The sequence below is a fragment of the Lactuca serriola genome, chromosome 5, assembly GCF_051521515.1.
Source record: "Lactuca serriola cultivar US96UC23 chromosome 5, Lser_US96UC23_V15, whole genome shotgun sequence".
Lineage (NCBI taxonomy): Eukaryota > Viridiplantae > Streptophyta > Magnoliopsida > Asterales > Asteraceae > Lactuca > Lactuca serriola.
In genome coordinates, this window is record NC_136412.1 from 348,672,530 (window position 1) to 348,690,659 (window position 18,130).

Genomic DNA, 18,130 nt, shown 5'->3' on the forward strand with positions numbered 1-18,130 from the left:
GTCAAAATTCAACCACGAAATCTCAAAATTACTTCAAGGGTTTTGTCCAGGGATGTTCCTAAGATGTATTAAAGGAGAAATGACCATCCAAAACAACATAATTGATGTAAAGTCAAAACCTTAGAAATTCACTATACTTCAAAATCGGGTATTCTATGAAATTGGCAACCTAGATCATCTAAAAATCATTGCTTTAACAGAATAAAGGAGGAAATTAGTTACCTTTCGTGATAGAAATCGATAATCTTGAAGAAAAATTGAAGAAGTTGATGAATGCTTGAGAGAGAGCAAGAATGGAGGCGCACGACGAGTGAAGGGGAAAAAATTAATTTCATTAGGGTTACAACCCTAGTTACCGGTTGTAAAAATAATTTTAATTTTTTTTCTGTAAATAAAACCGACTCGTCGAGTCAAGGTCAGACTCGGCGAGTCTGGTCGCGATTTTTAAACTCATCTGGAATCTGAATCAACTCGTCGAGTCATGGTCAGACTCGGCGAGTCTCTTGCAAACAATTCAGAAAATTATATAATTTTGCCATTTGTTTAGAAAAGAAAATTTATTCCACCCCACACTTAGTCCATACGCACTCTCAAACAGACATGTCCGACGAATTGGAAGATTAAAATCCTAAAAACGAAAAAAAATCAAACAAAACTAAAAAGATAAAAGAAAGCAAACTGTAAATAACGGGTTGCCTCCCGCCAAGCGCTTCTTTTTAAGGAGTCGTTAGCTGGACTCCTTCCCATCTACGTCTCGTCATCTTCCAGCATCGGGAACGCACGCCTAATCTTTTGTGGTTTGTACTTTGTCTTGTAAGCGTGAATCTTCTTTTTGTAAGCCCGTTTTAAGTCTTCTTTCTTCTTTCTTACAGCATTATCCTCAGCTGCTTGAAATTCCCTTCTCCTCTTTTTCTTTTTCACCCCATTCTTTTGCACCTTTTCTTGCACCTCCTTTTCCTCAAACTTAATTACTTCATATTTTGTGAAAGTTCATGCTCTAGATTTGGTAATGAATGGTTGATCAACATCAACTCTCCTATCCCTTGCCTTCTCCTCTTTTTCAATGCTTACCTCATCTTCAAGCGGGATTGCATCAAGACATGCTATATGAACGTGTTGAACTTCAGTATCCATTTTTCCTTTTGCTGCTTGTTCTTCTAAGGAATGAGGAAAAACATCCATGTCCAGCACATGCAGAGAACTAACAACAAGCAGATCTAAGTCGTCCAGGTTTTTGGTAATTTCGATTGGACTCGTCGAGTCTAGTAAAGTGACTTGGCGAGTCGGATTGCATTTCACCATTTCCACTGTGTTTTCCGAGTCGGCTCCTTTCAGCAGCTTTTCTATCTCCTCCAAGTCTTTGTCAAAATCTCCGTTACCTCCAGAAGGTAGCAAAAACTTGCTTGGCTCTTCTTCTTGCAAAAGTGCAAGTTCTTTTTGTAGTATCTCATCATCCAAATCGATAAATGAGATCTCTTCTTTTCCTTCCTCTTCTTGCTTGATCTCTGGTAAAGCTCTAAATATTGCTGACTCGTCTCCTACCCTTAACGTTAGTGTAGACTCACATACATCAATTAAAGCACATGCGGTGTTTAAAAATGACCTCCCCAAAATAATTGGAATTTCGGGGTCTTCTTCCATATCAAGCAACACAAAGTCTACTGGAAAGATGAACTTGTCGACTTTAATGAGAAGATCCTCGCAAACGCCTATTGGATGAATTGTTGTCTTGTCTGCCAAATGGATCTTCATGTTTATCGGCCTTGGCTCCGGTAAATTCAGCTTCTTGAAGAAAGAGAAAGGCATCAGGTTGATGCTTGCACCCGAGTTGGTTAACGCTTGAGTGACAAGTGCATTTCCAAATTGGCACGGAATTATGATACTCCCCGGATCGCCCTTCTTTTCGGGTAACTCACTCAATATTATTTCCGCGACTTCAGCTAAATCTTTCCTAGCAGCAAAGAGACCCTTTAGTAAGTTATAATACTTGGGCGTTTGAAGCATCATTTCTACAAATGGCACGTTGACTTGTAGGGCTCTAACATGCTCCATAAAAGCTCTATAAGCTTCAACTTTTTCAACAGGCATGGATTTGATTGGGAATGGCAAAGGGGGATTATATGGCTTTAAGGAAATGACCGTTTTGTCATTAACGTATGGACTCGTCGAGTCCATTAGAGGGACTCGGCGAGTCTGGTCGGGTTTAGCTGGAGCCGACTCTTCTGCCTTTTTTGTCTTCCTATTGGAGATCCTCTGTGCATGTGTGAAAATTTCTTCATAGTTGGAAGTCACAATACTCACATTCTCCATTCTTGGATTATTTTCTGTGTTACTTGGAAGTTGACCCGGTCTTCTTTCGTTCACTTGATGTGCAAGTTGTCCCAACTGTTTCTTAATGTTGAGAATGGATGCCTGTTGATTCCTTATCATATTTCTGGTCTCGTGTATTGCAGCATCGTGATCATTGTGTCTCTTTTCGGACGCGGGTATGAATCTAGTGAACAATTCTTCTAAATCGGCTTTCTTTTCCATTACCGGTTCTTCCTTTTGATAAAATCCCCTCTCCTTCTGCTTGTATTTATCCTCCTTAGCCTTCTTGTATTCTTCGTATGGGAGCCATTCCTTTTTCGGTTTCCGCCAATTCTCGTCGTATCGATTGCCACTTGAGTAGAACACTTGAGCCTTCTTGTTTCCATTTTCATCCAAATCACAATCCTTTGTGAGATGGGGCCCTCTACAATTTTCACATCCAACTCGAATAGCATGGATTGTTTGATCCATTTTTGTCATCCTTCTATCTAGACTATCGAGCTTAGCTATCACCGCCGCCATGCTATCATTTGCCGAGTTCACTACCCCCCGACTTACTTCATTTCTTGGATTGTGGTATTCTCTAGAATGCTTAGAGAATTCTTCAATTAACTCCTTGGTTACCGGGGGCGCCTTCTTCGTGAGCGGGCCTTGTGAATCGAGCAATTGCCTTGTGGTGACATTGACTCCATCATAGAAAATGGAGACCTCTTGTTGGCTATTGATGTCATGGTGTGGGCAATTTCTAAGCAAGCTCTTGTACCTTTCCCAAGCTTCATAAAGAGATTCTCCGGGTTGTTTCTCGAAGTTGGCAATGGCTTTCTTCAACTTAACAATTTTGGAAGGTGGGAAAAAGTGGTCTATGAATTCTTCTTTCATCTTGGCCCATGTGGTGACCGATCCGGGAGGAAGTGACTTGAGCCAATCCTTTGCAACACCCTTGAACGTGACTGGAAGCATGCGAAGAAGCTGGGTCTCGTGTGGAACATTCGGTACATTGAAGTAGTCAGCCACATCATTTACTTCATCCAAGTGTTTGTAGGCGTCTTCGTGGTCCTTCCCATAAAAAGGAATCTCCTTGAGTTGAGAGAAAATATGGCCCTTTAGTTCGAAAGTAGCGGTTGCGGGAATTGCGGGCTGCACAAGTCCCGGGCCGGTGTCATCGTGCATCCTCTTCTTCCATTCCCCCATGGGGACTTCATCGATATTAGCCATAATGATAGCTAAATCGTCTTCAAACTTGGATTCATGCTCGTATGTGGGTTCTTCTTCTTCCTCGGTCTCGTACTCGGTGTCTTCTTGAATTGGGTCTCCGATTGTCAAAGAGGCACTGGATGCTCCTGATTTGCTGCTCCTCTTCTTGCTGAAAACGGACTTGAGTTTTTTGAGTGGTGAGTTCTTTGAAGAAGCGGATTCTCCAACGGTTTTGCCTTTGCTCCTCCTTAGTGCGGATTCCGGGTCTTCAAGAGGAGGGACCAGAGGTGTATCAGATCCTCGGGTCATGAAACAACTGTAAAAAAAACAAAAAACGCGTTAAAAGAACAAAAATAAAATAAAAAATTAAAACTGTAAACAACGATGTACTCGCCGAGTCGGCACGAGTGCACTCGGCGAGTTCAAGGCAAAAACTGAAAAATTTTCTAGTTACTTTTAAAAACGGATTTTTATTAAAACTTATACTACTTACTAAATTACCTTTTAATTAACTTTGTGTAAGATAAATCTCACACAAAGGATCGATTAAATTAGAATTTAACGTTAATTTTAGAACCGTTCCCCGGCAACGGCGCCAAAAACTTGATGTGTGCAAACTCATTTAGTTTTAAACCTACTTTTAATTATAAAATAAACACACAAAGGCAGTGGACCTATCAATTGTGGTATAGTTAAATAAGGGCCTGTTTGATTTGGTGCTGACCGGGTCCGGTCAGCACTTTTGGCTGACTCGGTCCGGTCAGCCTGTTTGATAAAAGGCTAATAACGTCTGACCCAGTCATTTGGTCTGACTCGATCATGGGAAATGGCCTGACTCGGTCCTAGGTCAAAAATAAGCTGACTGAAATATTTCCCAATTTTGCCCAGACGATTTGAACGCTCCATCAATAAACTCACGTTCCTCCTTCTCCCGCTTATGTATTCGCTGAAGTTTTATCCTCCCCTCTGTCATCGCCCTCCTCCTCCACCTGCTCCAACACAACCATCCTCCACCAATGCCTACTTAACACCGGTAAGCTTTGAGTTTTTTATTCTCCCTCTTTAATCGATTGATCTCATGAACTCGATTCGTGAATTGTTTTTGAAATCGATTAATGAAATCATTTTTGAAATCGATTCATGAAATCGTTTTTGAAATTGATTGTTATCTAACCATCTTCTTAATCTAAATCACAAGTATTCCATCTCTATTCATGAAATTGTTTTTTTTTTTTTTGCCATAAACGCACTCCTCCATCCATGTTTTGGCTCGTTTTTTTCCCGCAGTTAACTTAATTTTCATTTATATGTTTTTTGGCTGAGTTTAGTTGTGAATTGAATCAAGTTTGTTGAATCAGAACTCGAGAAATTATGAAGTATTTGAATGTTAAGCAAATTTATATTTTTGTTTGTGCAAATTCGTACCGAAACCAATCCTTCTCTGCTATAAATGTGAAATTTATTTTGGTTTCTAAAATTGATTTTGGTCCCATTGCTTTTGGTTGTCATGGAGAAACTTGTGTTGATGTTTTATCACATTGAGTACCCTTGAGTTTAGATGTTTGTACAGGCCACTGTTCTGGGAACAACTTGAGCATTCTAGTTTATGTGTCAAGAACAAAGCATAAATCTGGAGTAGTGATAGATATGCATTATCACATACATGTTGATGTTTCTGTTTGTTATTACTTTGCATATGGTTGTATGGCATATCCTTAAACTAATTTGTCATGTGGGATTTTAAGCAAAAAAACTTGTATCTTCTTTAATCTACATACATGAAACTGAAGCCATCAACAAAATTGTCATTTCAGGTGTTCTAGATAATATTAATGATACAGAGCAGTTTGAGACGTTAGCTGGTGATTGGTTTAAGGACATAAGTAAAATTATGTTGTCAATTGAGTTGTTATTCATAGTTTTGGAACAAAGAAAAACACTTGATTGGTTTGTGTATTTTTTTATTAAATGGCATTGTCAATTGCTCTTGTATTAAATGACATTGTTATAACTAAATAGAATCATGTTTTGTTGCAAAATAACAAAAGGGTAAAATGGTCATTTTAACCATTCAGCACAGTCAGTTAGATGCATAATCAAACAAAATGGTTCCAGTCAGATATAGATTCAGTCAGAATTTCTAACCTAGTCAGTTCTAACCCAGTCAGCTCGAACCCGGTCAGCAACTATCAAACGACCCCTAAGTAGGGTATCGAACACAGGGAACGGTAAATTAAAACTAAAAACTAATTCTATCTAAATTAATTAATAAGTAGGGGGTTTTCTCTAGTTTTACAAGACTAGAAACTTACTAACTATTACTTAATCTAAAAACTAGTGAAACAAAGAATTAACTAGATTCAATAATGGAAAGGAACTTCTGTTTAGTTCAACTCAATTGATCCTATGGTTGATTTCAAGGTAATGGTGCAATGGATTAACTCTTTTGTTGGTTACCGATTCAAGTGATTAGATTCGCGTTCACTACACTAATCCTTAGCAAATAAACTAACTTAAACAGTGATCAGTTGTCTAATTTAATTAAATTCACTAGATTAATTATTCGGGGTAATTTAGACTTTCAATAACTAACTATTTTGGTCCTTTAGTTAACTTCTTGTTGATGATCATCACACAAGCTCACACATGAATTTACTCAATTTTCTTATTAATTCTAGTTTCATGTTCATTAATCCTAGACATATGACAAAGTGGTCACATAGCATATGAGGTTGATAATCAAAAGATGTTCATGCTATTCAATTACCTTCCTATTAACAGAAAATTAATTATCATTCACACACAAGGTTCTTTAGCAAGCTAAAATAACAAAAATCACCAACATTGAATTAATCCTACCAATAATCAAACCATAGTATCAATTTTGTATCCCCAAACAGAAGTTTAAGAGTTTTAGCTCATGATTGAAGTAAATAACAGCAAACAAACAAATTCTAATTGTTTAACCATAATGAAAAACAAAAGATTAAGTAGAATGATGAAATTTGCCTCAAATATTCTTTGGAATTGGATTCTAGCTTGTATCTTCGTCCTCTAGGGTTTTTCAGACTTCTCAATCGCAGCTAACCTCTCCATAATGGTTCCATAATTTTTTTTTCATCGTTCTGAGAAGTTATCTTTATATATGCGAAACGACTCGTCGAGTCAGGTGCCGACTCGCCGAGTCCATCTCTCAATCCCCGTATGCGATAAGTCTCTGGGTCTCTGAGTCTTTATCTTCTCGAATATTCACTTGGACTCGCCGAGTAGTCGACCCTACTCGCCGAGTAGGTGTTGTTTTTAGTGTTTTTCTTCTTTGTTCCATTCTCGAGCTCTCATCCGCTTCCTTTTGCTTCCGAGCTTCACTTTTGGACTGAAAATATAATTTAAACACTTTTAAGTACCTTTTGTCCATGAAATGCAATAAATTAGCTAATAAATGAATAAAAATCTACACTTAATATGAACTAAATATGCACATATCACCTAACCGTCGTTACAACGGTTTAAGCTGTCGCGGAAACCGTCTCGGCAATGGCTGCATAGCGCTCGTCGAAATACTCAACCATTGTGGTCTTAATAGACCTGACATCTTTGGAAACTACCCCCGGACAATCTTGATCACCTACTCCTGGATGATCTCACTAACACGATCCCCTGAAAATGCTAGCCTATCATGGATGTCCGCTCCTGATCCTAATCTGGATCCGGTGTCAATATGTCTCGAATATTCCGTACCATAACTAGGAACCGACTCCCAACCCAACCCTAGGGGTTGTTACTTCCTTGATACGCGTATGGGCCATGTGCTTTCTGTAGTACGGGCACATACTATCTTCCACAACTACTCATATTTGTCTCGAGTATCACCACAACACACTACCATATACATATACATAGTGAGCATAAATCCTCACTCCTAGAGGAATGCTAACTATCTCATAACTGGCCTATCGGCCTCTCACTACCCACCCATCCATGAAACTTCCACCAACCCCTGCATCACTAGTGTATGCTAGCCATACATAACGCTGGACCCTATAGACTTTCGAATATCCAATCCTACCCTAAGCCCTAATCAATAAGAACAAAACATAAGGCCAAATCAAACATTCTCAGGCTATAAGATCTTAATTATATACAGTTGTGATGCATACACAAGTAACTACAGTAATGATGTCAGTCTCATATAAGGAAAACCCTAAGCTAACATGCATCATGTAATCAGACAATTCTATCATGTAATTCCTGAAGATCCCTAGCCTAGTACTAGCATGTTGTTCTAACATATCATAATATCAAATAATTGTATGGTATTTTGGGGTCTACTTACTGGCTCCGACTGATCTTCCACTTCACATCCTCTTTTACTTATTTTGAAAACCATTTAAAATCATTCTAAAAATCTTTCCTTGATTTGAGACTGGATTCACACGAGTGTTCCTCCAATTCACTCAAACCAAGGCTCTCACACCAACTTGTAACACCCATAAAATTCGAGCAAATTTATAACTTTTTAAATCATTTAAAACCATTCAATTATTATGGTTTGTTTTCAAAATAGTTTATACATCGGAGTTCCCAGAAATCATGATCGTAAATCGAGGAAGTGTACGGTCACGCCTTCGCCTACCTGCGACCATCCGCTGAACCTAAAACAATAAATTGAAATTGTAAGCCCGAAAGCTCAGTGAGTTACCCCCAAAATACCGATACACATACCGTCCACAACAATATCAACAATATCATAACATAACAAACTGAACAACATGCAATGGGTCCATAGCTTTACAGACTGGACTACCCCTGGGCCCACAGTGTGAGTCTGGATTGCCTTTCGGGCCCATGGCTCACATCTAGATCACCACTGAGCCCAGAGTACGAGTTTGGCATGCCCTACTCGGCCCTCAGCTCGTATCTGGAATGCTCTCGAGTCCTCAGTATGAGTCTGGCATGCCTTGCCCGACCCTCAACTCATATCTGGTATACTCTAGGGTTTGTTGGCTACCGCACGGAGCAGTACAACCTCAACCCATCCCACATAACATGTTGACATATAACATAACTAATGCACATACATATAATCATACAGTATCACAGGTAATCCTACAGATCTACCCGACTAGCATATCAACTGGCATACATCACTAACACAAACCCAACATATCAATAACTACTGGGGTATTAAATCCAATGGGCCAGCCTTGGTGCCTTAGACCCTTTAGTATAGTGAGGATAACTTACCTTGCAATGTCGGACTGAACCACACAATCATGCTCCCGAAACACTGCCCCAAACTCCAACATCTATAACCATCAATGATCCAATTCATAAATATTTGCTTACCAATTATCATCAAAAGTCAAAATGGTCAACCCTTGGTCAAAGTCAAAGTCAACTATGTTGACCTCAACTCGTCGAGTACCCTCAGCTACTCGCCGAGTTCCTGGCATAACTTGCCAACTCGCCAAGTCACCATGCCACTCGTCGAGCCCAAGGCAACCTTCATCGGACTCGCCGAGTTATTCATCCAACCCATCAAGTTCATGACCATCTTCATATGACTCGCTGAGTCCCTTCAGTCCTTCATCCATACAAATGCTTTTTAAGCCATGCCAAGGCTCCATACTGCAGATCCAAGTTCCTAAGGCATGCTTATCACGTAAAGTTGCAAACTTTACGTGCATGCAAGGCTCTAATGACTCAAAATGCCAAAACCAAGCTTGAAAATGGGGTTTTACAATTAAGGAGGGGTTCATGCTTGCCAATGTTGATAGCTTTATGGAGTTACAAATCAAAGAGAGTTCAGATCTGAAGTTACAACTTCAGATCTGAGCTCATAGCTTCATAACCAAGCCAATAAGCCCTAACTTCATCCAGAGAGATCTATAAAGTAATGAGGCCAAGATCATGAATTGATACCTCAAATGAAGCTAGCTGAGATAGACTTCAGACCCACAAACGTTCTTGCCCCCAACTTGTTGATCTTTAAGTTTCTTGCATCAAGGTCTTCTTTCCAAGCTTGAAATTTACACTAATATGGAGCACACACACGAATGAAGGTTTCTGGACTCTGAAGAGGCGCCAAAGGAACTAAGGGAGGCTAATGATCCCTTAAATAGGGTGCCAAACCCTGGAAATTAGGGTTTCACCCTCCAGATCCAACTTGTCGAGTCACTCTTCCGACCTGGCGAGTTGGTCACTTAAATACGTTGCCTAAACCCGCTGCTACTCGACGATTCAGGTAACTAACTCGTCGAGTAGATCTTAAATTCATGAGAATTTATAACCATAAATTGGTATTCGAAAATCGGGGCGTTACAAAAACAAGATCTATGTTTTCACTATTGAACCTATAACTATGAACATCAAATAAGAACCCTAGGAACCCTAAAGTATTTTTGAAAATACTTAAGAAAGGGTTACATACTTTTTAGTTGTTATAGTAAACAATTATAATCCTCTTTTTGATCTTTGGAAGCAAGCACCATAAACGTCGTGCCTCTAATGGTTCACACCCACGCTAGCAAGAAGGATATTAAGGAAAGTGAAGGGAGGAGAGATTATTTTCGGCCTATGCTTGATGTAGGAGTGATGGCCGAAAATCAAAGGCCTAATGACCTTTATGTAATGCAAAAAGGAAGCCCTGGATAACCCTAAAACCAATATAATAATATTATATTTACATGGTAATTATTTAGCTTCCTAATCATCCACATGGGATAATCTAGAACCCCAACAGACCTCCAAAATCGTCCACCCTCTTAGTGGAAGGTTTTGTAGCGTTTTACTCAACTATTTAATAATCATTGCTTCCGAAATTTGATAAGAAAATGCATCGTTTCAAGTGTTCATCGGTAAGTGTCTTGTTGTTTTGTAAATTGGTAATGCGTGAAATTATTGCTTTGTGATTACGTATCTGCGTAGCCAAATTGAGACAATCACCGTGCGGTTTAGTTAAACACATGCAAACAAACAAATAAATAATGTAATTTTAGGCATTACAAGAAAATACGAAAAGTAAAATAAAATGGCATCCAACTAGTGGTTACTAGATGCATTTTATTCGACTGCCATACTTTACGCTTGTGTAAATCTCTTCATCTTTTGCGGTGGCATGAGATGGTACAAAATTTTTAAAACCTAAAAGATGACCTGAAACAAATCTTCTCTATTCTAATAAATAAATAGTTTTAATCTTCTTTTGCCAAGTGTCACTCTAATACAATTCCTCATTAATATTATGGCATGTAGATATATTAGGCAACTCATTTCAAAATTCAAATTTATATTTTCTAATTATATGTTAAATTTGAAGTTATAAAAACTTTAGAATTTTGATATATCTCTTAATTAATAATTTATTTAAAATGATTGATTTAAAATAATTGATTAATAATCATAAATTTTTATTATGAAAGTTTAATTAATTTTGTAACTCAGTGGTTCCCATGGGTTATAAATTAGTAATAAATAGATTTATTCTTCTATTAACAAATATCATTATATTAGACATTCTCATTAATATTATGTCACATATAATGTCACTTGTCAACATATTAATTATTCATTTGAAATTTTAAATTTCCCATCCTAATTACATTAATTTTAAAGGGATATATACAGTAAAGTTTCATCGATTTGACAAGAAAGTCCTAAAATTTATTTTTTTGACAGTAAAGTCCAAATTACCGGCAGTTTTTGACACTTTTACCATTTTTCCCCGGTTAGCCGGTAATTAGGACTTTTTTGTCAACAAAATAAAGTTTAGGACTTTCTTGTCAAATCGTCAATTAGGACTTTACTGTCAAAAAATAAACTTTAGGACTTTTTTGTCAAATCGTTCAAAATATTGGGACTTTAGTGAATATATAATTTTTTTTGTTAGAAATTTAATGGTATGATACTCTTTAAGCATAAGAGTTATTGAAACATTCTCTAATCAGCTAGATCCTATTGAAATCCTTTACGTTTGCTTCTTGTTAAATTATTTTTTTAATCTCAACAAACCGACATTGAAAAAAATTGAGATAATCAAGACAGAAAGAAAGAACCAAGGTTGTGTTGGCTTTTTGCAGTCTCAAAAATGGAGAAATAAGAAACCGAAAAAAAACGAAATTGCTTTCTTTCCCTTCTCCACATTCACACCCTTTTGACTAGGCATGTGTTGTTTGTGTTTGTATAAAGCTAGGGCAATTTTGTTTTTTTAGGTTTCTAATTTCTCCATTTTTGAGACTGCAAAAAACCAACACAACCCTGGTTCTTTCTTTCTTTCTTGATTATCTCAATTTTTTTCAATGTCGGTTCGTTGAGATTAAAAAAACGATTTAACAAGAAGCAAACGTAAAGGATTTCAATAGGATCTAGCTGATTAGAGAAGGTTTCAATAACTCTTATGCTTAAAGAGTATCATACCATTAAATTTCTAACCAAAAAAATTATATATACACTAAAGTCCCAATATTTTCAACGATTTGACAAAAAAAGTCCTAAACTTTATTTTTTTTTACAGTAAAGTCCTAATTGACGATTTGACAAGAAAATCCTAAACTTTTTTTTTTTTGGCAAAAAAATCCTAATTACCGGCTAACCGGGAAAAAAGGGTAAAAGTGTCAAAAACTGCCGGTAATTTGGACTTTACTGTAAAAAAAATAAAGTTTAGGACTTTCTTGTCAAATCGATGAAAATATTGGGACTTTACTATATATATCCCAATTTTAAATTTCAAATTTTAAACTTTTTTCACTTTAATTATATTAAATTAATAACATTAGATTAAAACATAAAATAAAATTTATACAAATTATAATGTGATATAACTTCACGTGTTTATTTAAATCAACGATTCTAATTTTATATAACTAAAAAAATATCTTTTAAGTAACAATTTATTTAAAACAATTGATTAATAATTTTTGAGTTTAGTATAAAAATATAATTAATTTTATAACCATGGTTCTCACGAGTTATAAACAAGTATTATATATATTGACGTCAATAGTCTCCACCAATATTTGATCTTAACTAATAAAAATGTCAACATGTATGATATTTGATTTAGAAAACCAAAAACATATGATATCATTATTTACAAGATATGTATGCAGTAAAAATGAGTTTTTCAGAACTTTGGTTAATTAAATAGAATTCTTATAATTAATTTGAAGTAATGAAAAAAAGTAAGTTTTGAATTTTGATTACAAAAATGTATGTATTTTTCTTGTATAACAAAAAAGGTTAAAGGCTTATATTTCCTTTAACCATTTTTGCAATTTATAAAGTAAAATAGTTTTTATATGCAATCATGTTTAAAAAAAGTAAAATATGGTTGTATAAAGACAAAACAAGACCGTCTTACATTTGTTGTTAGAATTAGAGGAGATTTTGTCGACCACGAGCAAAATATGTATTCCTTACAATTTCCAAATTTGTGGACAACAATTTAAGTATGTAATAACTTTTGTAACACCCGATTAAATAACGTGAATGAAAAACACTTCCATTTAAGAAAACCATACCATTTATTTTACATATTTAAGTGTAAAATAAAATTACATCATCTAAAATTATGGTTCATTTATGGGATAAATGAGAACTTGCATGCAGTGCAAACTAGCAGTGTTTACCATGATTGTCACGGGTTATAAACAGGTATTATATATATTGACGTCAATAGTCTCCACCAATATTTGATCTTAACTAATAAAAATGTCAACATGTATTATATTTTATTTAGAAAACCAAAAAAATATGATATCATTATTTACAAGATATGTATGCAATAAAATGAGTTTTTCAGAACTTTGGTTAGTTAAATAAAATTCTTATAATTAATTTGAAGTAATGAGAACGAAGTAAGTTTTGAATTTTGATTAAAAAAATGTATGTATTTTTCTTGTATTACAAAAAAGGTTAAAGGCTTATATTTCCTTTAACCATTTTTGCAATTTATAAAGTAAAATAGTTTTTATATGCAATCATGTTTAAAAAAAAGTAAAATATGGTCGTATAAAGACAAAACAAGACCGTCTTACATATGTTGTTAGAATTAGAGGAGATTTTGTCGACCACGAGCAAAATATGTATTCCTTACAATTTCCAAATTTGTGGACAACAATTTAAGTATGTAATAACTTTTGTAACACCCGATTAACTAACGTGAATGAAAAACACTTCCATTTAAGAAAACCATACCATTTATTTTACATATTTATGTGTAAAATAAAATTACATCATCTAAAATTATAGTTTATTTATGGGATAATTGAGAACTTGCATGCAGTGCAAACTAGCAGTGTTTACCTGGTTTTCAGACAATTCCATATCTCAATTAGATGGAACACATTATCAGTACTTTGCACTCGTTTTTTTAATGTTGCACATGTCCTACGTGCTTCCTCGATGATGTTCCTTGTACTCACAAACCGTCGTATATCTTCGGACATCGTAATGAGGATCATTTGAATATTATACAACATTAGTTTTCTATGCTCCTCGGTTGCAGAAGATGATATTAGGATTTCTAGTATTGTCACTCACTCTTGAATCATTTCTTACATAATCGTATCAACAGGACATTGTTCCTCATCCTCAAGACGTATTATGTTATATTCTATTGGCAACACATCCTCACCATTCAATTCAGAGACTGTGATTGAAAATATATAAAAACGTATTATAAAAGTAAAGTAGTTCCAAAAATAAAACCAAACATTATAAAATGTAACCATAATAAAAGTTATAAAATGCAACTAGTTTAAAGCAAGAGGTTTGTTTAAACTTAATTCGATCCCATCTTTTAGAGTTTTTTTCTACTTTCAATCTAAGCTTTAACACTCTTTCTGTTTTTCTTTTTATTTTTTTATGTGTCCTTGATGGTTAAGTGTTTGATTTTTTTCCTGATTCAACATCTTTTTTTATCTGCAAAAAAAAAAAAAAAAAAAAAAAAATCCAACACGAATGAACTTTTTGTTTAATTAAATTTACTTATATCAATGACAATTCTAAAGCTAGTATAGATGGAAAATAATTTATTTGTTCAGCAACATCCATTGAAATTGATCTTCGAATGAACTGGTTCTTACTAATACGGGATATTGGTTTAAAACAATGAATTTACAAAATTAATTTAACAATATCAGAAACAAAAATAAAAGTCTTTTAACCCACATTTCGAAAATGATATTCGTATTCTAGACATTCCGAAGACTGTTAGTACTCTTATGAAATCACTTTTAATAGATAATCTAAATTTATCTTCTCTTTAAGAAATGATACTAACAGATTTTAAGATAAATTATAATTATATTGTTATAATGGCTAAAGTAAAAATAACTACAAAAATTAAGTTATTCCAAACTTTTTTTTTCATATTTCGGAATTGTTTTACACATTCCAAACTATAGAAATTGTTTGTAAACAAAAATGCAAGTAAATTAAACATTAGAAATCATCACCTGTTTTATTGAATTTATAGTAGATAGGTTTAAAATTTTGTGTTCTGTTTATTCTTTTTAGGTGTAGACCTTGTATATAACTATAGGGATGTTTGGATTAGTTTATTAGCTTATTGCTTATTTGTGATGAGAATAAGCAATAAGCAATAAACATGGGGAGAGATGCTTATTAAAATTAGCTTATTTAGCTTAATAAGTTGGATTTTATCCAAACACTCAAAGTTAGCTTATTGTGAGAATAAACAATTAAGCACCTCTTTTTTTCCTATCCAAATACCCCTATATAACATTCGGCCATAATATTGAGTTTGGACTGCTCCGGAATGCATCTTCCGAAGAATGAGACTTTAGAAAAATTATGCTTATTATTTATAAAAAAAAATCACAAAATATGATTTAGAGTAAAATTTAGATTACTAAATCCAACATTATTGAGATCATAAACCAAACAAAATTTATACTGGACTATCAATTCACTTAGATGGGCTTAAGCCCAAAACCGATAAAACCCTAGACAACTAATCTCTCCCGTCATATAAAATCATCAAACCCCTCTTTCTTTCAGCCGTAGTAGAACGCACGGCGATCAACCATGTCGAAGCGAGGTACTGTATATTCACACCTACAACTTTTATCGGTTTGGAAGTTTAAGAAACTAACTTTTATCGGTTTGGAAGTTTAAGAAACTTGGTGTAGTTTCATTGATGTGTATGAAAACATCAGCTAATTTTAATATGTAATTCTTGCTTTTCAGGTCGCGGAGGTTCCGCTGGGAACAAATTTCGTATGTCACTTGGTTTGCCAGTGGCTGCCACTGTGAATTGCGCCGACAACACTGGTGCCAAGAATCTGTACATCATTTCAGTCAAGGGAATCAAGGGTAGGCTTAACCGTCTGCCATCGGCGTGTGTCGGTGATATGGTTATGGCCACCGTGAAGAAAGGTAAGCCAGATCTCAGAAAGAAGGTCATGCCTGCTGTTATCGTTCGTCAACGCAAGCCATGGCGCCGAAAGGACGGTGTTTTCATGTACTTCGAAGGTTAGTTTCTTTGATATTATAATTTGTTCCTTATGTCTTAAATGTTTATATGGGTTAATATTATATGATCTGGCTTCATTGGATTGTACGTTTTTTTTGTCTAATTTGAAGAGAAATTTATCAATTTCAAAGGTTCAATTACATTCAGGCTTGAAATATAATCAATTGCCATCGAGTGTTTAACATACATGAACCTTATAGAGTTGTTTGTGAAAAATTCTTTTGGAGTTGAAGTCTAATTTGCAGATTGATTTTTCAATTCGTCCTATTTTAACTATATCCAGATCTTTAGAACTTCTAGTATTATTGATTTAGGTAGAACCCTGTTACGAAACCTTATGTTAAATTCATGTAGGAGTTTAGAATGTATTATTCTTTTAATTGTTGCTTCTATAAAATTAAAATTTTGTGACCATTTTGGTACATGGTCATTTCAAAGAAGAAAATGTTGAACCAGTTTTTAACAGCATGAAGCCTTTTTCTTGTTTCTTTGTGTTACCTGTCTGCTGGTATATATATTCCTACATATTAAAAATTCATGTTTGTAGTTAATCTTGTTTAATAGAAATACAGTCTTCTTATTGATGCTTGTTATAAACCTTTGTTGCAATTAATGCAGATAATGCTGGTGTTATCGTCAATCCCAAGGGAGAAATGAAAGGTATATGTTTTTTTCGCAAAAAATGGAATATATTTTAAACCCTTTTCGTTGATATAACATGATTGTTGTATGTTGAATGTAGGATCTGCTATCACTGGACCAATTGGAAAGGAATGTGCTGATTTGTGGCCAAGGATTGCCAGTGCTGCTAATGCCATTGTTTAAGACTATTTCAAGTTGAGTGTCTGGTTTTTGTTCTAAGTTAGTTTTTATTAAAATAGCTGTTTTTTGTTTTTTTTGAGGATTTTGTTACAAGACATTATTTGCCTACTACTCCACATGTGGATTAACAATGATTTTCCTACTTTTGCTGTCAATTTTGCTTTTGTTAAATTTTCTACGTATATTCTAAATCCACAATTAAAAGTAGTCAAGATTTGTTAGTTTGTTTTTTTTAAATATAGCAACTCAGTGTCAATGGCTATTTTATATGGCAACACAGTTTGTATTCGTTAATTTAATGTAAACAACTGATTTGGCAAAAAGTAATATCATAGACAATGAGTTGGAACGTAGAATGTGATATTATGTCCGTAAAATACCTTTAAAACAAACAGCACGATGGCATGTTGTGAATAAAAAGATTTTTTTGCGTGAAAAAACTTTGAAGTGGTGTAATAAAAACCTGAAGTTGGTAGTCTATCTAAATAAGAAAAAAGTTTTGGTTACTTGGTTTTTGGGTATTTTGTTTGTTTAACAGGGAAAGAGAACTTATATGGTTTGTTTTTTGTTTAACTGAAAACCTAAACAAGAAAGGCGATTACTAGTTTTTTTAATTTTTATTAGTCTATAATTTTTTAAACTCAAACTTGTTTAGTTTTGGATCTTTTTTGGCTAAATAAGAGACTTAACATGATATCTACGGTAAAAAAGACACTGAACGAGTAAGATGGGTCCCCAATACTTCATTTCTCCCATTAAGACCACTTTTGTGACTCATGCATGGTCTCAATACAACCTTCAAGATGGCAACTTTATGCATCAAACATGTTCAAGCAACTTAGATCTAACAATCGAAGTCTTTGGAGTTGTTCAACTCACAAAAGAAGGGTCTAAGAACCAAAAATGGACTTCATAACAAAACCCTAACTCAAACTAGCAAAAAAAGATGGCAAGGATTTGACTTTTTACCTCTAGAAGTTCCTCGAGATGAACCAGATGCATGATCTAGAAGATCAATAACATCTAAAGCTTGGTCACCACCTTCCTCTTCTTGAACACCCTTTAGAAAAGTCACCAAACACACCTTTAAGCTCAAAACTCACAAGTTCTTGCAAAAATAGGGTTTAAGGACGAAATGAGGCTATGAAAGTTGATTAGGGTTTGGTCCAAATGATATAAGGTTGTGGTGCAAGTCAAGAAATTAGGGTTTTAGCCATCTTCCACGTACGCCCCGCGTACCTGCTTGTACGCCTAACGTACGAGCCTCAGCCACTCGATGCTCACACACGCGTATGCTAAGCGTACCCA

At 35.0% G+C, this 18,130-nt stretch overlaps 1 protein-coding gene and 1 non-coding gene across 2 annotated transcripts; both read left to right on the top strand.

Moving 5' to 3' along the window:
* The first annotated feature begins 3,034 nt into the window (after positions 1 to 3,034).
* LOC145056169 (small nucleolar RNA R71) lies at positions 3,035 to 3,141 on the top strand. Its single transcript, XR_013685701.1, has one exon. It is a non-coding gene; the product is annotated as a small nucleolar RNA R71 (small nucleolar RNA).
* Positions 3,142 to 15,448: 12,307 nt separating this feature from the next.
* LOC145055530 (large ribosomal subunit protein uL14) lies at positions 15,449 to 16,977 on the top strand. The gene is made up of 4 exons (XM_079003886.1): positions 15,449 to 15,565; positions 15,715 to 15,999; positions 16,619 to 16,660; positions 16,743 to 16,977. The coding sequence occupies exons 1-4, from the start codon at positions 15,553 to 15,555 to the stop codon at positions 16,823 to 16,825; spliced, it is 423 nt and encodes a 140-aa protein (XP_078860012.1). The 5' UTR covers positions 15,449 to 15,552; the 3' UTR covers positions 16,826 to 16,977.
* The last annotated feature ends 1,153 nt before the right edge of the window (positions 16,978 to 18,130 follow it).

Bases quoted from the DNA above. Each gene is read 5' to 3' on its own strand.
- LOC145055530 (XM_079003886.1), top strand. The intron at 16,000-16,618 runs GTTAGTTTCTTT...CAATTAATGCAG, and splicing joins TGTTTTCATGTACTTCGAAG to ATAATGCTGGTGTTATCGTC. The intron at 16,661-16,742 runs GTATATGTTTTT...TGTTGAATGTAG, and splicing joins TCCCAAGGGAGAAATGAAAG to GATCTGCTATCACTGGACCA.